The sequence below is a fragment of the Pinus tabuliformis genome, chromosome 8 (assembly GCF_031772625.1).
Source record: "Pinus tabuliformis cultivar Carrire ecotype Pingquan chromosome 8, CPIR1, whole genome shotgun sequence".
Lineage (NCBI taxonomy): Eukaryota > Viridiplantae > Streptophyta > Pinopsida > Pinales > Pinaceae > Pinus > Pinus tabuliformis.
The window spans coordinates 1,682,613,068-1,682,637,480 of record NC_142294.1 but is presented as its reverse complement, the minus strand read 5'-3'; the positions used below and the strand labels follow the sequence as shown (position 1 = coordinate 1,682,637,480).

The 24,413-nt window shown below is 36.6% G+C and overlaps 1 protein-coding gene across 1 annotated transcript in view; it reads left to right on the top strand.

Annotated features, from left to right (window-relative positions):
- Nucleotides 1–7,489: 7,489 nt before the first annotated feature.
- LOC149242696 (uncharacterized) overlaps nucleotides 7,490–24,413 on the top strand; it is a 150,408-nt gene continuing 133,484 nt past the window's right edge. The window contains exons 1-3 of the mRNA XM_089370950.1: nucleotides 7,490–7,990; nucleotides 8,073–9,548; nucleotides 9,651–9,756. Coding sequence (XP_089227076.1) covers nucleotides 7,490–7,990; nucleotides 8,073–9,548; nucleotides 9,651–9,756 — 2,083 coding nt within the window. The remainder of the gene's footprint in view (nucleotides 7,991–8,072; nucleotides 9,549–9,650; nucleotides 9,757–24,413) is intronic.

The following is a 24,413-nucleotide window of genomic DNA, read 5'->3' as shown; positions in this document are numbered from 1 at the left end:
TGACAACAGAATTTGGTAGTTTTTATGGATTCTTTTGAGTTTCCAAGGATAATTTTAGGTATTTGGTGGTGCAGGGGTTGCAGTTGTTGGGGTTATGTTCATTACAACGTGCATAGTAACCTTGGTCATGCTTGTGGTTTCGAACATACATGTTTTGCTTATACTACCCTTCATTCTATTTTTTTGCTATCTTGGAGGGAGTGTGAGATCACATTGTCTCGAGCCTCCATGGGAAGGAGACTCCATTTGCAATGTGGAAAACATTGAAAGATTTATATCAGAATAGCAGTGATCAGAGGAAGCTGGCACTGAAGGACAAACTTCGAAAGATCAAGTGTGAAAAGGATGAGACGATCTCTATGTATTTGACCAAGCTCATCACATGCAGGGATGAGCTTGCAAGTGTAGGGGTCGTGACAGCTGATGATGATATGGTGAGTCTAGCACTCCTTGGCCTTCCTAAGAGCTGGCATAGCTACCAAGACTCGGTTAATGGAAGGGAGAAACTGCCAGATTGGGAACGACTATGGTCAGATTTGATGCAAGAGGAGATCAGACGGAGCACCAGAGACGGTTCTTCATCCATGGAGGATGAGGAGAACTGTGCCTTAGCGAGTAAGGCAAAGAAGGGGAAGGAGAAGGTTTCTCTTTCTGAATCTAGTTCTTCCAATGGTGGGAAGAAGGTTGACAAATCAAAAGTGTGATGCTTTCGTTGTCATGAGGTGGGCCATTATGCTGCAAATTGTCCATAGAGGAAATCCGAGAAGGGATCCGGGAAGGATCTGAAAGTGAGGCACTTGCTTCACAGTTTGAGTTAGATTTCACACTCTTCTCATGCATGGTTTCATCCATGGTGGGAAGTGGTTGGTTTCTTGATAGTGGAGCTTCTTTCCACATGGCCGGCAACAAGAGTTTGTTCAATACTTTGGAGGAGAAAGATCTCCAGATACTCATGGTGATGGGTAATGATGATAAGTATAGTGTCTCAGGTGTAGGCACGGTTATTTCTCAGAGGGAGCATGGAGCTCGCCTTACCTTGACCGATGTCAAGTATGTACCAGGACTGAAGAGAAACTTGGTGTCGATTGTGATGCTAGAAGACATAGGCTATGATGTAGTCTTTAGTAAGGGAAAGGTTTTCCTTAGACACATCATCACTAGATAGGTGAAGCAGATCGGTTCAAGGGTCAAGAACCTGTAGCCTCTTGAGGTTCAAAATTCATGCAAAGCCTTGAGCAGCAAGGTAACTAATGGAGACTTGGTGGTTGAGAGGGAGGGTATATTACCTCTCAACATGCAGCACCAGAAGAAGTTTCAGACGATTATGGAGGAGCCACGATTGGTGCAGTAGCTTCAGGCAGTTGTGGAGCAGCCACAACAAGGGAAACTGAGAGGAGATCGAGTAGAGACATCGACTCATGCAGAGACCTCCAGGGGGGGGAAACTTTGAGCCAAGTGGGCAGAGGGATCACATGCAGCCATACTTCCAGGTAGGAGGTGGGGTGATATAGAGTGATCATCCCAAGGAGGAGGGGCAGTATCCTTGAGGTACCCAACCTCTTGGATGAGACCCTGCTACGGGAGCCCCGATGTGGAGTAGCAGGAACTGATTGATTGGCTAGAGATAGATGCGGATGGAGTGGCAGACAGAGCTACAGTGAAGGGAATCCCAAGACAACACAGAGCATGCAGGCTACAACAATGCGAGAGGCACAAGTGTGTTGCACAGTGCAGGGTAGCACAGAGAAGGGTGCAACGATGTGAGATGCATGGAGATGTTGCAGTAGCGTAGAGGTCAAAGCGGGAGCACTTGTCAGCAACAGGTAGAGCTTCAACATCAAAGTATGTCTCTAGCCCAACAGAGTGGTCAGTTGGGAGTGTTTTTGTTCCAAGTGTTGCTGGAGCAACCGCACTTGGTAGATGTGTTGCATGCAGAACATTCCAGAGTTATAGGATCGGGTTCGAGAGGAAGCCTTTCTTGTTGAGAGGGAGTGTTGAAAAGTGTGAAACAAGAAATGCTAAATTTAGAAAGTGCTAAAAATGGAACTGCTAAAAATAACACTTCTAAAAATCGCAGTTTGGCCGATCAACATTTTTGCCACCTTGGGTGAGAGGTGAAACTGCTAAAAATATCATCTTCTAAAAATAGCATTTCTAAGTCCCTTCCTATTTATATCAGTCCCTGGGCTATCTATAGGAAGTAGATTTGAATTTGGTCTTACCAGCAGTTTGGAATATTAATTAATTAATTCTCCATGAGTTAATTAGTTAAGGAAAAGCAAACTTGAAGTCTTTATGAGAACATGCAATTATTTCTCCACTGATTGGGGAATGTGTCATTGATTTTCTCCACTAATTGAAGAATTAAGGATGAGTACTATATTGAGAGGATTAGTTGACTTAGTCAAGTTCAGTTAGATTAATTTAACAAGTTGTTAAATTAATGAGATACAGTTAGTTAATGCTCGCATGCATGTGACTACTGCTTTTTCAAATAACTGAGTATTCTCTCATGGATAACTGATGCATGTTAGTTCAGACAGAGACCCAGTTGAGATCAGATGAGGGACAATGTACTATCAGATGCTTGGATCTTCCTAGTGAATATTCCTTGCATGCAAGAGGAACTAGTGTCCTCAAGGATTGCGTAGTTGGACCTGAGGTTGACAACGGGTATGATCTGGGGCCAATTCACATATGTTTTGTAATTGGACCCCAATCAAAATTGTGCAAGGAAATAGGGGATTGGAGGACTTGTGGCCTATATATTGAGGCCTAGGGAGTCTATGATGTACATCATCATAGTACAGAGAGAGCAGGATAGATTTTGAGTTGATTCTTTTTGTATGTTGTTGAGGATTTCCACTTGATTGATAATACAGTGTTGGGGTTTTATGTTGGTGCTTTCCCTAGTGATATATTCTGTGTTATGTGTGATTGATTCCTTCTTATCAATTATATTGTCCATGCTTGATGTTTCTCATGGTTGATTAGCTTCCCCAAAGTTTATGGTAGATGTAGATCTAGTATTATGCTTTAGTACATTACATATATCAGTTTGATCTACAGGTGAAATTTCTATATGATATCAGTGAGCTAGCTGATTTGTAGAGAAAATTCTACATGGTATCAGAGGACAGTTGATCAAGCAAGAACAATATACAAGAAGGAATTCGAAGTTTATTATTCAGGATATAGATCTCAAGTTCTTATCACATCTATTTCATCGATGGTGTTCTATGGTTTGAGGCTTGAGTATGCCCTTGATGGCATCTCAAACTATATAGCTTGGAAGGATCGCATGGAGGCAGTATTGGAAGATAACGACCTTAAGGACTTCATTGATCAAGAAGTCCTTAAGCCTACTGATGCTACTCAACTGGCGGAATGGAAGAAGTGTGTGCCTAGAGCTAGGAGAATTCTATTGGAGGGAGTGCGAGATCATATTGTCTCGAGCCTCCATGGGAAGGAGACTCCATTTGCAATGTGGAAAACATTGAAAGATTTATATCAGAATAGTAGTGATCAGAGGAAGCTGGCATTGAAGGACAAACTTCGAAAGATCAAATGTGAAAAGGATGAGATGATCTCTATGTATCTGACCAAGCTCATCACATGCAGGGATGAGCTTGCAAGTGTAGGGGTCGTGAGAGCTAATGATGATATGGTGAGTCTAGCACTCCTTGGCCTTCCTAAGATCTGGCATAGCTACCAGGACTCGGTTAATGGAAGGGAGAAACTGCCAGATTGGGAACGACTATGGTCGGATTTGATGCAAGAGGAGATCGGATGGAGCACTAGAGACGGTTCTTCATCCATGGAGGATGAGGAAAACTGTGTCTTAGCAAGTAAGGCAAAGAAGGGGAAGGAGAAGGTTTCTCTTTCCAAATCCGGTTCTTCCAATGGCGGGAAGAAGGTTGACAAATTGAAACTGCGATGCTTTTGTTGTCATGAGGTAGGCCATTATGCTGCAAATTGTCCACAGAGGAAATCCAAGAAGGGATCCAGGGAAGGATTTGAAGGTGAGGCACTTGCTTCATAGTTTGAGTTGGATTTCACACTCTTCGCATGGATGGTTTCATCCATGGTAGGAAGTGGTTGGTTTCTTGACAGTGGAGCTTCTTTCCACATGACCGGCGACAAGAGTTTGTTTAGTACTTTGGAGGAGAAAGATCTCCAAATGCTCATGGCGATGGGTAATGATGAGAAGTATAGTGTCTCAGGTGTAGGCACGGTTATTTTTTAGAGGGAGCATGGAGCTCGCCTTACCTTGACCGATGTCAAGTATGTACCAGGACTGAAGAGAAACTTGGTGTCAATTGCAATGCCGGAAGACAGAGGCTATGATGTAGTCTTTAGTAAGGGAAAGGTTTTCCTTAGACACATCATCACTAGACAGGTGAAGCAGATCAGTTCACCGGTCAGGAACCTATATGCTCTTGAGGTTCAAGACTCATGCAAAGCCTTGAGCAGCAAGGCAACTGATGGAGACTTGGTGGTTGAGACAAAGGGTATATTACCTCTCAACATGCAGCACCAGAAGAAGTCTCAGACGATTATGGAGGAGTCACGATTGGTGTAGCAGCTTCAGTTGGTTGTGGAGCAGCCACAACAAGGGAAACTGAGAGGAGATTGAGTAGAGACCTCTACTCATGCAGAGACCTCCAGTAGGGGGAAACTTCGAGCTAGGTGGGCAGAGGGATCACATGCAGCCATACCTGCAGGTAGGAGGTGGGGCAATATAGAGTGATCGTCCCAAGGAGGAGGGGCAAGATCCTTGAGGTACCCAACCTCTTGGATGAGACCTTTCTATGGGAGCCCTGATGTGGAGTAGCAGGAACTGACTGATTGGGTAGAGATAGATGCAGATGGAGCGGCAGAGAGAGCTACAGTGCAGGGAATCCTAGGACAGCACAGAGCATGCAGGCTGCAGCAATGCGAGAGGCACAAGTGTGTTGCACAGTGCAGGTTAGCACAGAGAAGGGTGCAACAATGTGAGATGCATAGAGATGTTGCAGTAGCGCAGAGGTCAGAGAGGGAGCACTTGTCAGTAGCAGGTAGAGCTTCAACATCAAAGTATGTTTCTAGCCCAACAGAGTGGTCAGTTGGGAGTTTTTTTGTTCCAAGTGTTGCTGGAACAACTGCACTTGGTAGATGTGTTGCATGCAGAACATTCCAGAGTTACAGGATCGGGTTCGAGAGGAAACCTTTCTTGTTGAGAGGGAGTGTTGAAAAGTGTGCAACAAGAAATGCTAAATTTAGAAAGTGCTAAAAATGGAACTACTAAAAACAAAACTTCTAAAAATAACAGTTTGGCCAATGAGCATTTTGGCCACCTTGGGTGAGAGATGAAACTACTAAAAATAACATCTTCTAAAAATAGAATTTATGGGTCCCTTCCTATTTATAGCAGTCCCTGGTCTATCTATAGAAAGTAAATTCGAATTTGGTATTACCAACAGTTTGGAATATTAATTAATTAATTCTCCATGAGTTAATTAGTTAAGGAAAAACAAACTTGAAGTCTTTGTGAGAACATGCAATTATTTCTCCACTGAATGGGGAATGTGTCATTGGTTTGCTCCACTGATTGAGGAATTAAGGATGAGTTCTATATTGAGAGGATCAGTTGACTTAGTCAAGTTCAGTTAGATTAATTTAACAAGTTGTTAAATTAATGAGATACAGTTAGTTAATGCTTGCATGCATGTGACTACTGCTTTTTCAGATAACTGAGTATTCTCTCATGGATAACTGATGCATGTCAGTTCAGACAGAGACCCAGTTAAAATCAGATGAGGGACAATGTACTATCAGTTGCTTGGATCTTCCTAGTGAATATTCCTTGCATGCAGGAGGAACTAGTGTCCTCAAGGATTGCGTAGTTGGACCTGAGGTTGACAACAGGCATGATCTAGGGCCAATTCACATATGTTTTGTAATTGGACCCCAATCAAAATTGCGCAAGGAAATAAGGGATTGAAGGACTTGTGGCTTATATATTGAGGCCTAGGGAGTCTATGATCTACATCATCAGAGTACAGAGAGAGCAGGATAGCTTTTGAGCTGATTCTTTTTGTATGTTGTTGAGGATTTCCACTTGATTGATAATACAATGTTGGGGTTTTATGTTGGTGCTTTCCCTAGTGACATATTCTGTGTTATGTGTGATTGATTCCTTCTTATCAGTTATATGTGTTCATGCTTGATGTTGCTCATGGTTGATTAGCTTCCACAAAATTTATGGTAGATGTAGATCTAGTATTACGCTTTAGTACATTGCATATATCAGTTTGATCTGTAGGTGAAATTTCTACATGATATCAGTGAGCTAGCTGATTTGTAGAGAAAATTCTACACAAATGTCTTCTCTGAGTGAAGAAAGGTTTGCACCTCCAGAGATAGATTCAAAGTTAAGTTAGATCTAGGTTGGTTTAATTATTAATTATTAATTTTTTAGTTTAATTTCTATTTTTATGTAATCTCGCTAAGTCAAAATGTTTTAGTTTACAGCTTGAGTGGGCCTAATGGTTAAGAGCATGTGTTTCCTCCTAAGAGGTCACCGGTTCAAAACCAGAGGGGGGTAGCGTATGTATGCCTTCGTAGACATTAGCAGTCTTACATTACAACTATACTTCATTTCTAAACTGAATTACTATACTAAACTACATCTATACATCCTCTAAACTGAACAACTGACTTATAAAACTAGACTCAAAAACTATAACTACAATATCTCTTACATGTAACACATTACAACTATACTTCATTTCTAAACTGAATTACTATACTAAACTACATCTAGACTCGAAAACTATAACTACAATATCTCTTACATGTAACACATTACAACTATACTTCATTTCTAAACTGAATTACTATACTAAACTACATCTATACATCCTCTAAACTGAAAACCTGACTTATAAAACTAGACTCAAAAACTATAACTACAATATCTCTTACATGTAACATGTAAATGTTTATTAATCAATTTTTACATATTATAAATTGGACATATTAATATAAATTCAATATTATAAATTAAACATATTGATATAAATTTTAATATATTAAACTCTCATGTAAAAATATTGACAAACTTTCTTACAATACACCTACATCATCTCTAAACTGAATTACTATACATCAACCTAACTTATAAAACTTACACCTATACATCCTCTAAACTAACCAACTGACTTATAAAAATAATAGACTAAAAACCATAACACAATCCAAAACAATTCATTTTGATTATCTCGTGCCTGTCACATTTGTTTCACCTAACATTTTGAAGCGAAACGGTGCTGACTCCTTTCCCATGGGAACATATTCCTCGATACAGAAAATTTCAATTTTCTTTCCACTCACATAAATTAGGGTTTCACGGAGATAAAATTATTTCATTTCTCAATTTACTCTCGCTTTGCACTCTCAACTCACAGAAGTAGCTGCTGTCACACGAACACATTTCTGCTCGCTCAACATGGGGGCCACTACCACGAGGAACGCAATGCTCCCCCGCTGCAACAACAACATCTCCATTCATCGACTTTCCTTCCGCACTTTGAGCGTCCCTGCAGACACGCGCATTAAAACACTCTGTCGCACCAACAGACTTCAAGAGGCACTGGACACCTTCAAGCACCTGCTTTCGCCTAAATCTACATCCATCCCCTCTCTAAGCACCTGCAATGTCTTGTTAAGTAGCCTACTTCGACTGAATCAACATGAGTCAGTGTTGTCTGTTTACAAACTTATGATTGAAGGCGACATTATTCCAGATCTCATAACTTTGAACATTATCATCAATTGTCATTGTGAAACAGGTAAAATGGATTATGCATTGAAAGTGTTTGAAGGAATGGGAGAACATGGGTATGTTGCAGATGTTGTAACCTTCAATACCGTCATCAAAGGGCTTTGCAGGAAATTCAGAATCGAGGAATCTGTCAAGCTTTTCAACCAAATGATTATCAAACGACAAGTTCCTGATATTTTTACTTATAATACCCTAATATGCGGGCTCTGCAAGACCGGTAAATCCCACGAAGCGTTCGGGTTGTTAGCTGTTATGCTGCAAAAGGGCCATAAGCCTGACACATCCACATTTAACTCGTTCATGGATCGGCTATGCAAAGAAAGTAAGCTCCAAGAAGTCAAGAAACTATTGCATACAGTATTGTAATCCCAATGTTATTACATACAGTATACTTATTAACGGTTTATGTAAAGAAGGCAAGTTGGATGAGGCGTGGGAGCTCTTCTATGAAATGTCTGAGAGAAACATATGCCCTGATGTTGTAACATACAGTGTGCTTATTGATGGTTTATGTAAGGAAGGCAAGTTGGCTGAGGCGAGGAAGTTCTACTCTGAAATGTCTGCCAAAAACATATCCCCTGATGTGGTCACGTGCAATGCGCTTATTGATGGTTTATGTAAGGAAGGCAAGTTGGCCGAGGCGATGAAGTTCTTCTCTGAAATGCCTGACAAAAACATATCCCCTAATGTGGTCACGTACAGTGCGCTTATTGATGGTTTATGTAAGGAAGGCAAGTTGGCTGAGGCGAGGATGCTCTACTCTGAAATGACTGAGAAAAACATATCCCATGATGCTCTCGCATGCAATGTGTTTATTGATGGTTTATGTAAGGAAGGCAAGTTGGCCGAGGCGATGAAGTTCTTCTCTGAAATGCCTGACAAAAACATATCCCCTGATGTGGTCACGTACAGTGCGCTTATTGATGGTTTATGTAAGGAAGGCAAGTTGGATAAGGCAACGAAGCTCTTCTCTGAAATGTCAGAGAGGAACATATGCCCCAATATTGTCACATACAGCTCTCTTATTCATGGTTTATGTAATAAAGGCAAGTTGGATGAGGCAAAGAAGCTTTTCTATGAAATGTCTAGCAGAAACATTTGCCCTAACCTTGTCTCATACAATGCACTTATCAATGGTTTATGTAAGGAAAGGAAATGGCAGGAGGTCACCAGAGTGCTTCATGAGATGCTAAACAAAGGGTGCAATCCAAATGTTATCACATACAACACTGTTATTGATGGTCTTGGCAAAGAAGGCAAGCTTCAGGAAGCTCTCGGGTTATTAGATGTTATGGTGAAAATAGGCAATCCACCTAATGAAATCACATACAGTACACTTATAAATGGATTTTGCAGAGTGGGTAATCTGGAGAAGGCAGGGGAACTTCTTCGAGAGATGCCAGAGAAAGGTTGCAGGCCTGATCTAGTTAGTTATAGCACATTAATACACGGGCTTTGCAAGCATAATAGGATAGACGAAGCTCACCAGATCTTCTATGAGATGCAAGGCCAGGGTCAGAGCCCTGATATTATCACATACGCCACATTGATGAATGGACTCTGCAGAGTGGGTAACCTGAAGGAGGCAATAAAATTATTCGAACAGATGAAAGACAGAGGTTATGGGCCTGATATGATTACATATGCCACCATCATGGACGCACTATGCAAGGAAGGCACACCCCAAAACGCCAATAGAATATTGGATGAGATCTTGAAAAAAGTTTGATACTTGTGTTGTGACATTAAGTTGCAAATAAAAGCTTCTGTAACGATATTGCTGAAATGCACCTCGCAAGATTTAGTAAAAGGGAGTAAATTGCAGTTGATGAAGTACAGGGATGACTTTGGTAATAATGCACTATCTGAAACAGGTATGGTGGCTGAGTTGATCAAGTGGTACACGTGGAATTTCAATAAGAGTGCATCAGGTCAGGTGTTTAATATTAGGAGAGGACGTTACAAATCATAGGAGTGGTGAGTTACAAATTGATCTGATATTTTCTTAGTCATGACATTGTTTCAAAGGTTGTTAATAGATTGATAAGGATTTCAAAAATATTATACGAAGTGTTAGACTTTTCTTCAGTTTATATTGTCTGAATTGTCTGTCTGAAGTGGTCCTGAGGAAGCGTTTTATCGTAGTTAGTATTTAGCAAATCGCTTCCAATAGTCGCAACTTCTAATGTAGGCAAAACAGATGGACTTACTGTAATAGCACCTATTAGTAAAAGACTTGCCGGCAGCCATATAAAATACTATCAAGTCAGTTTTATGCGTGAAAATTGATGAATTGGGTTAGGTCTACTCATGGCTTGCTCTACCAGTTGGTGAGTTACTATTGCTGAATTGTTCGTGGTTAGTTTTAGGTAAAAACTAAAATAGATGGTTGATCAATCGGCTGTCAAACGCATTCAGTAATTAATATTGTTTGAGAGTTTGACATTAATTATCACTTTCCCTTAGGTCATGTAATTTATTAAGATTCACTCTAATAAATGTGACCTGGCAACATGGGGATTTGCTTCACTAGGTTTGGTATTATTGCATTGAAGGTAGTTTGACTGTATGAACACTATGTACTTTAGAGGCTACGTGGCAAAACAGTCTACAAGAACAGCATGCGAGTATGGAGGCAGAGATAGGACATTATTCACAGTATGATGGCAGAGATCGGACATTATCCAAAAAGGTCTGATCAATCTTACTCTATGCAGACTTTACTCTGTGGCTATGTCATGATTTAACTGTCCTAATTAGTTGCATGCATATATGAAAACCTTACTGTAGATTCACTTCTCACAGGCTGTTAAGTTCAACTAGTTTAACTTCCTCTGCATGGCTAATGTGCAATACTAGCTCCAAGCTTTGCTTCTTACAGGACATATGATTAGAATATACAGAAATTTAGATTCACAGGTCACAGGCTGTTAAAATCAATTAGTTTAACTTCCTCTGCATGGCCAATGTGCAATACTAGTCTAAGCTTTGCTTCTTACAGGAAATATGATTAGAATATACAGAAATTTGCTTCTGCCACTAGTTGGTGAATATAGTCTTTGCTGGAAGTGAACACCGTCAGATTTGTCTACTATATATTGCACTAGACATATGATTTGCAATCCCGTGTTTATTCGTTTCTAGTCTTCAATGGGTGTGGCTTGGGGAACTTTGATTCCAATAGCTTTGGGATCTCAGAAATAGTATAGCTCAGTATATATTTATAATATTATTTGGGATAAAAATTGAAATGTTTGGTTTGCTTAATGCGAAATGCCAGGGAGCAACATCTACAAGAATTAAAGATAAGTGTCCTTCGAGAATTAGTCAACAGGAATGACAGGTATTGATCTGTTGTCTTCATTCAAAATGAAATCCAATTTTATTATTTTACATCATAGGATTCTTATTGAAATGTGAGAATTCCAATAAAGAAAGATATAATTTCTGGATTTTTTATGTTTTTGTCGTATCCTATCATATTGTAATTTTATATAATCCAGACGAGAACTTGCAAATTTGGTGAAACATGGAAATTCCATACAAAGAACGAAGTTCAGGATGGGTAGGTATGACCTATCATATTGTAATTTTATTTAATCCAGACGAGAACTTGCAAATTTGGTGCCACATGGAAATTCATACAAAGAACGAAGTTCAGGATGGGTAGGTATGAATGTCTTGGACCGCTCACTGCTCTCGGTTTGTAGTGGATCTTTTTTGTTTGCATCAATTTAGTGATCTCATTTACATTTAATGCCGAGATTTTCCTTTTTATTATCGCATTTGTCTTTTTACCCATTGCATAAGTTATGTTCTGCACATGGTTTTGATTTGAAATGCAACCTGAGTTCTATAATGAATGCCAGGAGAAATATAGCCCTGCCATTTATATTGTTTCTGGAAAGTATGTTTGGGCAGTGCTTCGTACCTGTTATAGGATGAGGACTAATAAGTGTCAAGACATGTATTGCTTACAATGCAATTTTTTATTAGACATCTTCAAATACTTCAATATTTAGACTCTGCTGTCCAAATTGTAACTGCTAAAACAACTATTATCTTGATCTCTGTCTTCTTAGATCTTGGAGCAATCATATTGATCTACAAGTTGACATGGTTAAGTGTCTCAATCGAAGAGGACATCATTTAGGGACTGGTCCCTTTTTTTCAGTCGACTTTTTTACATTGGTAGCAAGGGCAGGCAGGTTCAATTTCGTCTCCATTCCACCTGGATGCCCGAACACAGGGCCTCCAACTTTGCAATCGCCGGCAAGCAAAACCTAGAGGGAAAGTATGTTTCTGAAAAGGTGTGGTCATTGTAAAGATCACTGACAGAAAATCTGTCGTGACATGTACATACCATAATTCTAAGGAGAGGAGCATTCCCTCACCAAATTGTTCCTTGATCATCTCGATGTACCCTTATAACCTGTACGATTTTGTGTGTTTCTTCATTCACTCCCGCTTTATCCAAAAATCCCAAAGGGAAATTGTGTTCATCGAAAGGCATGGTCAACTAGAATCTCAGTTCTACATAAAGACACTGACAGGGAATTTGTCACGACATGTATATACCGTAAATCTAAGGTGAGGATCATTCGCACATCAAATTGTTTATTGATCTTCTTGGTCTAGTAAGATTTTGCATGTTTCTTCCATCCTGTCCTTCATTTTTTCTTTATCGAATTCGGAGTATATCGTTTACCTTCATTTTTTTCTTTATCCAATTGGGAGTATATCGTTTACCTGATCTGGCTTTCATGTTGACAATGTTAATATTTTGGATGTTTCTTCCATCCTGTCGGTTCATTTTTTCTTTATCGAATTTGGAGTATATCGTTTACCTTCATTTTTTCTTTATCCAATTCGGGTATATCGTTTACCTGATCTGGCTTTCATGTTGACAATGTTTAATGTGCTTCTATAGTTACCTTGCTGCATGCCAGCCTATATTTCTACATTTTCTGTGGGTGCAGTGTTATAGTTATAGTTTTTATTCCTTTTCGCCTATTTAGGTATTCATACCTTTGTGATAAGAGTTTTAGTGGCACATCTAAGAGCTACTCTTATATGTACCCTTATAAGATGTTTGAGATATAAAGTGCATGCTGCATTTTGACTATGTCTTGAAAGTAGTCTAATTTGTAACAATATTATCAGAACCAGACCAAACCAGTTAGAACTAGCCAGTTCATCTAGCTGGAGGGCAAAATTGTTTTGGTCCGGTGAACCATACGGTTTTTGGCTGGTTCGGTACTAAATTGGCCCATTCTTGTATGGATCGGTCTTGTACCATGCTATCAAGCAGGGTTGGAGTTTCGATTTCTCTTTACCCGTCATATACATTTTTTTGACATTTTAGGTCTTTATTCTTCCTTTCAAAAACTGTTGTTTAAAATTTTGCCCTTCAAGAGTGATGCTTTTATAATAAATTAACCCTTTACCAATAAAGATTTTATTAAAAAATTACCTTTCAATCATAGTTTTCAAAACCGGCCCAGCTAACCACTTACCAGTCTAACCCACCGGTTAGCAGGCCCATCGGTTGAAATCGGCCAAAAAACCCCGTTAGAGGGGTGACTTCGCCAAATTTTGCAGCTAACCAGTCCGAACTGGCCGGTTTAGGACGGAATCGGCCGATTTGTATCAAACCGGCCGGTTAGGAGGCACTCCCACTGTGAGCCCAAAAAGCGACTTTTTGACAGGGTTTTAGGGGTTTTGGAGGGAAACTAAGGGTTCTTTCCCTCCAAAAACACCCTCCAAGCCTTTAAGAGGCCCTTCTCCCTCTCATTTGTCTCACACATCTCATTTGGAGTGTTTGTGAATTTGCTTAGGAGCTTGGAGAGTGTTGAGTTTTTGCTAGAGTAGTGGAACAACAGAGTTTAAGCTAAGTAGTAGTTATCATGCCTCCAAAAACCAGAGATACTGCATGGGCTCATTATGATATGATTAATGGCAAAATGATCTGCAAATATTGCCAAAAGTCCATTGAAGGAGGGGGTATTAACAGGTTCAGGGAACACTTGGCTGGGATAGGAGGCCATGTAAATCCACGTGGAGCACCAAATGAAATAATAGGGCATATTAGGGCAGAATACATTCAAAATTTTGAGACTCAAGTCACTGAACCAACAAAAAAGTTTGTCACTGCAAAGTTTGGGAGTCGAGACTCAACCAACTGAGTTTGATCATAATGACTCATGAGAAGTTTCAAGTGATAATGTTGATCACTATTATCATATATGTAGACTTGAATCTTGTAGTAGGCCACTGGCCCTATAGTTTGTAGGCTTTGTTTTTGCACTCTAGAGGCCACTTAGAGCCTCATTGCTTATGTATTTTGTCGATGATATGTATTGCACTCGGTGCCATTTTAATATATTCACCTTTACATGGTATATAAATGAGCAATCTTTGCATATTTTGTCTCTATTGGCTTGGAATCATGGTTTTAAATCTTAAAAATAGTTTTTTTCATTAAAAATAAATTATTTAATGTATTTTTCTAAAACCGGTTCGTTTAGACCAAACCAATCCCATTAAACAGGTTCTGGTCGGTAAACCGGTTCATTAGGTGGACCAATCCGGTCATCAGTTCTGGTTTTAAAAACACCGCTTTCAATAACACAGTTATGTTAAAAAATTTCACATTTTTATGATAAGATAAGAAAAAACAAAATGACCATAACAAACAAATGACTTATTGAATTCTGAATCTTGGTTTGAAATTATATGGAACGCTCACAATAAAATATTCATAACTCTGAAATCAAATGTCCTAGACCAGGACATGCCATAGCATTTGTATATATAAGGTATGACTAAGGAGATCTTATGTGACATGTAAGATGACCAACAAAGTAAAACTATAAGATGGTTTATCCCCCTATCGTCTCCACAATCATAATAACATGGAATCAATATGGAGGTCCATGATGGAGAGTTTGAAGTCAAGCAACCACAATGTATTAAAAGTGTTTTAATATTTCATAAGTGGCAGTAGATGTTGTTCTTCATGAGCCGATCTTTCAGAGCTTTTAAGTGATGTTGAGACACTAAAGATCTGGTGCAGACTGTAGTTGAAGCGACACTTCCATTGTTCCATAGGTGACACGTGACATATGATAACTTTCATAAGGTAGTGTTATTGACACTGTGATAGCCCCCCCGCCCAAATAAGCCAATAAAGATGGGTGGTGAATACACTCAGAGAGAGGAAGTGGCAACAAGCAGGGTTATGGTCCAAATTCATTATGACAAGGAGGAGGCTTTGTGCTTTCAACTACGTAATGTTTTGGGCTACGTAGGTTCGATGATGTACTAGCACACTCAAGAAATGATTGCTTGTTTCATTCAAGTGGGATTGTTAATGATTTTTGCATAAGAGATAAATGCATGTTCATTGAATTTCAAGGAAACTATTTGGACTTGGATTCTAATTCAACTTACCCTGATCAAACAAATTGTGATTTATTGAATGAAATTCCTTCCAAAGAGTATGAAATATGTATTTTTTTCCCCTTTTCTCTAAGGTGAACATAGTGAACATCTCGGTGACACCTACGAGAATTAAATCATACTAGATTGAGCACCCAATGAGATTTCATCATGAAAAAACATAGTGAACGTCTTGGTGACACCTACGAGAATTAAATCATACTAGAACCGAGCACCCAATGAGATCTCATCATGAAAAACACATTTCAAATAGGCCTGTCATAAAACACATTGTCAGTGATGGATAGAATAAAACACAAACAATGACATTAGTTAAATATATAAACAAATTTTACAATTTTTATAAAAGAATTGTGTTTATAAAGTGGAATTGTTGACAAATTTTTTTAGGTCTAGAGTATGTCTTAAAATCACAACATTAGTTAAATATATACACAAATTTTACAAATTTTATAAAATAATTGTGTTTATAAAGTGGAATTATTGGCAATTTTTTTAGGTCTAGAGTATGTCTTAAAATCGTTTTTGTTTGGCTAAGAGTTTGAGTTTATGAGACAAAGAAACAAGTTAATGGACGTAGATGTAGAGGCATTTCAGGGTAATTCGAGGGTCATGGTTTTCTAGAATAACTATGGTGAGTCAACCTGCATTATGGATTATGGAGGTTCATGGTTTTCTGGAATAACTATGGTAAGTCAACTTGCATTATGGATGGCCGCTAGCGATGATTATCCATAATATGAGTTTGACAATTGAATTATAGTTTTTTTCCCAATATGTTAAAAAAAACATTATCCATAATATTAGTTAAACAATTGAATTATAATTTTTTTCCCAATATGTTAAAAAAGCCAGATAGAAAATATTAAAATATTGTGGTGACAATTTGCTATTGTTTTAACTAAAACGTCATAAGGAAAACATATTCATTTTCCATAATATGTTAAAAGAGAAAAAAATATATTAAATTATTATGGAGAGCAATTCACTAAAAATATTTCAAATATGTTTTTAACTAAATCATAAAGAAAACAAAAATTGTGTTTATTAAATTCTAATTGTTTAATATTTGAGAGATTTTTAAACCTACTAAATTGATTTATACATTGAAAAAAGTGATTTAAACAACACAAAACTACAATTTCATTAAAAAATAAATTACTTAATTCTAAAAAAACTAAAAATTAAAATAGTTAATAATAATTGTCATTTTAAAAAAATACACATATATAAAATAAATAATTTTCTAAATTTTAATTTTCTATATCAAACACAAAAAATAATAATAATGATTATATTTATTAATAAATTAAACAAAAAATAACTCATAAATAAACACTTTTCTAAATATAAATTTAATACACCACCCCATATATATATATATATATTCAAACCAAAACTAATATATTTTTATAAAATAAATATAAAAAATAGCATTTAAAAACAACTATTAAAAAATAACATTTAAAAATAATCATCACTGAAAAACTCAATTCTTTAATTATAAGTATGATCAAAGTGCTATTTAAGGTTTCTAAAATGTAAACCAATTGATTTATATGGAAATAATATTAATTTCGTGTACTCTTTATAATTGTAAGTATAAACCATACCAATTGTTAATTCATCATGAAAACTCAATTCAAGTTCAAATCTTAGACTATTATTGATGATCAAACTCATCGCCCACTCAGAGTACAGGACATACCTGACTTTCTTATTCAGGGTAGAGACTTATATTTTATTTTATATCGCGAAGTTTCTAGGAGCGAAATGTCCAGATAAGATATTAATAACATTTTCAAAATATTATAAGCCGTCAAAAACACGTTCTTCACTCTTTAAACAATGTTATGCCAAATGGTCATTTAAAATTTTTCAATGTATTTAACGACTAAAATGGCTTCTAATGGGCAAAATGCCCGTCAAATTCCAACCCTGCTATCAAGGACCTTTTGAAAACAATCAACCGATTCTTGCACTGATTGGTTTTGTACAATGCTATCAAGGACCCTTTTAAAACAATCAACTGATTCTTGTACGGATTGGTCTTATACAATGCTATCAAGGACCCTTTGAAAACAACCATTTTTTTTAAAGTAATGATTTATCACTGGAGAAGCCTAGTTTTTGACCAAATTTCTAATATTCAAGCCTATGGCCTTGCTATTGCTATGCAATTCATGGTAATGTTATATTCATCATTTTACTTAAATTTTTAACATTACCATGAAATGACTCAGGGTGTTTGAAAGTAGTTCCAAACTCATTGAGTGGAGAAAGTAGAACTTTAGATCCCACTCAAAATCTAGGAGACTAAACAGTTTTTCAGGATTTCAGGATTTGGGGATTGCGATGTTTCGATTGGATTTTGTCATGTACGAGGGTATGGAATTAGCATTTAATCAAAAGCACCAATCCCTCTATGTATCTTGATGTTAGTGGCATTGATTGTTGAACTCCTCTATCATAATCCTACTAAAAATGTACCCATCACTTAAACAAAATCTTGAATTGACATTCTAAGCATTTTCTATCTTATTTTAATGCTTAGAGGGTGATATTGATGACGAAGATTCCAATATAGGCAAAGATTTTGATGATATGTATGTAGTGGTTGTAGCATGATTTTTTTCGGATGTTAGATGCCATCTAGGGCCTTTTTGTTGATGTATTTTCGGTTCAGAGATGGATTGCACTCAGTGTTATTTTGGTTATTTGCACCCTTACAAGCTATATAAATGAGAACATTTGTTTATTTGCGTATAAATGGTTTGGATTCATATGGATGCACATTAATACACAGTTTTTTGTATGTTTGTTTAAATTTCAATATTAAATGTGTTTTTGGTTAACCTGTTTTTTGGTCCAGTTCCAATCAATTCCCAGTCCAAGCAGCCTACTGGTTTGATGACTGGTCCAATTTTGATAACATTTAATTTGTAATGCATATGGCTTATTTTTTTCAAATGTTTCATTTCCCTATCACATTAATTAATAGTCAGAACAAAGCTAAATATGATCTTCAATGATGCAGAAGATAAGTATTACTTACCATTGGAAGGAACGAATTCTTCTTCCTTGAAGCATGGTTGGAGTCGTCACTTTATGTTTCTTATGTCACTTTGAAGATGTAATTTGTGGTGCCAATAAGATTGTCTATTCAGTTTTGTGCAAGTGAGTGACACCTTCAATAATATCTTAGTCATATGAAGAAGGTATGAGTTATTGCATGTTTCTTTTGATAAGGAAACATAACTTACCATGAGAATGAATAAATGTTTCGTCCTTGAATTATGGTTGAAGTTATCACTTGATGTTTCTTATATCACTTTGAAGATGTAATTTGTAGTGGCAATATGTGGGACATCCAAAATAATTTTTAGTCACATGAAGAAAGTATAGGCTTTATTTTCTCATCAAGAAAACATCATAAATGTTGTCATGTTGATGCCATTGTTTGGAAGCCATTAAATCTTTTGTTAATTTATGTTGTTTAATGAATGAATGTTGGTTGTATTTGAGAAGGCAATTGTTGGTTTCAAGAGGAAGAAATGGACGGTTAATGTGAAACAAAATCCCAAATTATGAATATGTGAGTATTTTTGACTTAAAATGATGGAAATCACACTTTGTTGGTTCCCAAGGTGTTTTAAATACAAAAATGAGGTTAATTACTATTTTAGGATTTTAAAGTATCTTTCACCCAATTGTTTGTATGATAACACTACTTTACCTTCGTAAATATAGCCATCATAAAAAAACTTATTTCAACATTAGAATATTATAAACTTTACGATAAATTTGCATCATTGATTGAATACATTAGAGATGTTGTTTTATGAAGTTTGCTTCTTTAGAAATTAAATTTACATTGTTAAGTTATGGGTATCCATGGATATTTTTTAAAGGCATGAGAGCCTTTTGGTTTGCAATTAGGCTTCCATCTTTCTTGTTTCAAGTAGAATGCCATGTTGACAAGAAATTAAAATAATGGTATGCAAAATTTTTTTAAATACTGATATAGTAGAAAATATAGACAGAATATTTGGAGGCACAATGCAACAAGATGTATCATTTGGTTATTAATTTGGTAAGGAGTTTGCGATCAACAACTTCTTTGAAAGGATGTCTATTGGGTCATCTCTAGATGAGGGAAATGAAGAAGAGTTTGTTCAACAAGCCCTTGGAAATGTCGAAATGGAATGCTTGGCTCAAGAGATAATCTATGGAGGAACATATTGAAGCTAACAATGAACATGCTTTCACTAACATTTTCTTATGATTTGCAAAGTAATTTTGATTTTAGGCTTGTTTAATAGGATATATACAAAGTCAACACTTTTGTTATTCATTTGTGAGGTAAAATCAAATGTTTTTAATTGGATTGTCTATTCTTTTTTGCGCAAATGTGTGACATCCAAAAAAATAACAGTCATATGGAGAAAGTATAGGTTTTCTTTTCTCATCAAGAAGTCATCATAAATATTGTCATGATTGATGTCATTGACTCTCTAAGGTTTTTGGAAGCCTTGGAATCTTTTGTTGATTTATGTTCTTTAATGAATGAATGTTGGTTATATGTGAGAAGGCAATTTTTGGTTTCAAGAGGGAGAAATGGAGGACTAATGTGGAACAAAATCCCAAATTACGAATATGTGAGAGTATCTTTGACTTAAAATTATGGAAATCGCACCTTGTTGGTTCCCAAGGTGTTTTAAACACAAAAATGAGGTTAATTTCTTTTTTAGCATTTTAAAGTATCTTTCACACAAATGTTTGTATGATAACACTACTTTACCTTCTTAAATATATCCATCATAAAAAAACTTATTTCAACATTAGAATACTATAAACTTTATGATGAATTTGCATCTTTGATTAAATACATTAGAGATGTTGTTTTATGAAGTTTTCTTATTCAAAAACTAAATTTGCATTGTTAAGTTATGGGTATACATGGAATTTTTTGAAGGCATGAGAGCCTTTTGGTTGGCTTGGCAACCATTTCGCGTCCTTTGTTCTTGGGTTTCTATCAATTGGTAATGTCTAGGGCGTGGGATATAATTTGTGTAAATAATGGTGTCTGTTGTCACGTGAATTGTTCAGTGTGAGTTGAAGGGCTCCTATGGGTTGGTTTTCTTGGGTGTTTGAGTGTCTTCTGTGTCAAGGGTCTTATGTTTTGTGTGAATATGAGTATTTGTTTAATGGTGTTAGAGAATGGACCCTCTGTAGAGGCCACTGCGACCTCTGTCCAACACTTTGGTGCTTCTATTGAGTCTAAGGTCTATGTCATGAGCATTGGGGATGATATAGTGGGTTGGAGCTTTGGTTTTGGGATGTATGTGTCTGGTCTTTTCTCTTGTTTTTCACAGGCATAGGTAAACATAGTAGGTACTCCAGGTGTGCCCTCTCGGTCTCTGTCATGTCGTCACATCAACGAATTCATTGTAGGTAGGGAGAGGGAGCAATGGTCCATGAGGGCAGAGAGGAGTGAGGCTTTTCTCTCATGACTCGACTGCCACTTACTTCAATGCAATTCTGCTAGAAACAAGGAAGGAAATTCACAAAATTTAGACTCAAGCTGGTGTGGAGAGACAATCCTAATTAGATTTAGAAATCTTAGAGGATATGCCGACTTGGCTTCCTAATATTGGGCACACAAGGGGTAGGAAGAACCAATATCAGAGCTCAGTGGCCCTGCACTAGAAAATGAATACATTGTTGGGTTTGTTCCTGAAAGACAAGCAAGTGGAGCGGTCTCGGAGGACAAAAAAAGAATGCTCATGAATCAATGTGTATGCTTGGACAAGACTGATTCTTGCCTTGCCCATGTGGAGGGGCACATTGAAAATGTGAATTTGATAGATCCTCCAGATTTGAGCGCAAGGGTACTAGCAACAATATCTTCTTCAGATAATGGTTAATGTTCCTAGTGGCTGGATTTGTAGTTCTGTGTTCTTTTTGTTTTGGTTTTTCCTAGTCGAAAGGGCTTTCGGCTTTATGATGTACTTAGTTTTTATTACTCTGTGTTGGTCATGGTGTAGTGTTCAATCTTATGAATTATGTGGCCATGGTGTGGTGTTTAGTCTTGTGAATTTTGTATCCAGGGTTGTATGGAAATATGGAAGCCAATTAATGGTAATGGTTTGAGGAGGATTAAAATCCTCACGGCGCATTTTGGAAAAAATACGTAATTGTGATTTTTTGACATTATAAAGCATTAATTTACAAAAAGAAAGTTGCAAGTTGTTATTTATTTATTTATTTTATTTTTTTATCAATAAGAAAAAAACCAACATATTTTCTATTAGTAAACGATGTTTATAGATCGATATATGCCATGTTCTTATCCATTCCTCGTGATAGCTAATACAATTTAAATCTATGATCAACATAGCATTGTATTTCCTGTAACCATATATCTGAGATATACATCTTATCTATTTTGTGACTATGTACATCTAGTCGTAACCTATAAAAATTTAAAATTGTAGCAAAAATTAGTCTATCAGGTAGCCATATATAGATGCCTTACATCATATAAGCATATTAAGTTGGTTTTATTTATATATATTTTGTTAGTAATAAGAATGTAATTGTAACAACATTTTCGGTAAAAATCACATAAAATAAAATCCCGTCGACCGTTTCGAACCAACCAGTGTGGTTCATCTTCAAGACAAGATGAGGAATCAGATCTTCCGGGTTTCATCTTCCTTATATTCAAGGGACCTCAAATAAAATCGCGAGGATCCTGAAAAAACATAATATTCCTTCTTTTTTAGACCCTTTCGCACTATTCGAAATTCTCTTCATTCGGCCAAGGACCCTATTAACCCTAATGATGGGAAGGGTGTTTATATGATTCCTTGTTCATGTGGGACTCCTTATATTGGTGAGACTGGTTGGTCAATAAATCAAAGGATTTGTGAGCATGTTGCAGACATAAAGCATGGAAGCTAAGTTACTAGAAAACGGATACGGGTACGGGGTTTGAAACGGATACGGCAAATTTTCAAAAAATCTGGATACGATACGGCAGGAAACGGCACATAATAAATATATAAAAATTATATATATATATATATATATATATATATATATATATATATATATACATATACATATACACATATATATTAAAAAATAAAAAATTCATATTACCATTCATATTTCAGAATCTAAATCATCATCTATGATCTATCATGATTCATGATTCATCATCATCAATTCAAGTTTCAACTTTCAACATATGCCATATGGCATAAACATTCAACATTGCCATCATCATTAACGATTATTATAACATTCATGATTCAAGTTTCAAGTTTCAACATATCATCAAACATCAAGTTTTTGTTTCAAATTTCAAACATCAAGTTATCAACATGACAAGTTACACAAACACCATCATTACCAAAATTAATAATGCATACTAATTACTACATACTATGAAATTACAAAATGAACTATGACTGGCAGTCTACTATCATAATATCATTACTCATAATTCATATGGTTGTTCAAAAGTTTAAAAGTTAAAAGTTAAAACACCATAATAAATTACAAATTTTACATATCATCAAATATGTCTTCATTCATGCCACTATAATGTTCCACTTCCACATCCTCTCTAGAAGTGGCACTGGGAACATTGCTTCCATGTCCACTTGAAGATGCACCTATTCCCAGTGATGGCTCCGAATCAAACAAACTCATGTGAGACATGGCATTCAATGTCATATCCAAGTCAGGCAACTCTGGTTCCACGTCCCATAATTTGGTGGGCCCAAATTTGTATTCATCTCTCTTGTGTGACAGAAGGCGAAGGTTTGAATGAATATACACTAGTTCCTCAGCCTTCTTAGAGCCCAATCTGTTTCGCTTCACTGAATGAATGAAGCCGTATGTACTCCAGTTCCTTTTTGCTGAAGAAGAACTAGCAACCTGTGACAAGACCTTGATGGCCAATTTTTGGATATGTGGTAGTGCCCCACCATAGAAGTTCCACCACTCAATTGGACTTAATCTGCTCTTGTCCCGCATACACTCAATATCACAACCCCAACCCTCGATCCCACAAAATGAGAAAACTGTGCACGAATCCGAAGCCCAATTTCAAGATCTACAAAAAGATTTCTAAAAGCATTTTTAAATCCTTCTGCGACTTCTGGGCTAAGTTACCAGAAAACGGATACGGGTACGGGGTTTGAAACAGATACGACAAATTTTCAAAAAATCTGGATACGATACGGCAGGAAACGGCACATAATAAATATATAAAAATTTAACATATATATATATATATATATATATATATATATATCATATATATATATATATATATATATATATATATATATATATATTAAAAATAAAAAAATTCATATTACCATTCATATTTCAGAATCTAAATCATCATCTATGATCTATCATGATTCATGATTCATCATCATCAATTCAAGTTTCAACTTTCAACATATGCCATATGGCATAAACATTCAACATTGCCATCATCATTAACGATTATTATAACATTCATGATTCAAGTTTCAACATATCATCAAACATCAAGTTTTTGTTTCAAATTTCAAACATCAAGTTATCAACATGACAAGTTACACAAACACCATCATTACCAAAATTAATAATGCATACTAATTACTACATACTATGAAATTACAAAATGAACTATGACTGGCAGTCTACTATCATAATATCATTACTCATAATTCATATGGTTGTTCAAAAGTTTAAAAGTTAAAAGTTAAAACACCATCATAAATTACAAATTTTACATATCATCAAATATGTATTCATTCATGCCACTATAATGTTCCACTTCCACATCCTCTCTAGAAGTGGCACTGGGAACATTGCTTCCATGTCCACTTGAAGATGCACCTATTCCCAGTGATGGCTCCGAATCAAACAAACTCATGTGAGACATGGCATTCAATGTCATATCCAAGTCAGGCAACTCTGGTTCCACGTCCCATAATTTGGTGGGCCCAAATTTGTATTCATCTCTCTTGTGTGACAGAAGGCGAAGGTTTGAATGAATATACACTAGTTCCTTAGCCTTCTTAGAGCCCAATCTGTTTCGCTTCACTGAATGAATGAA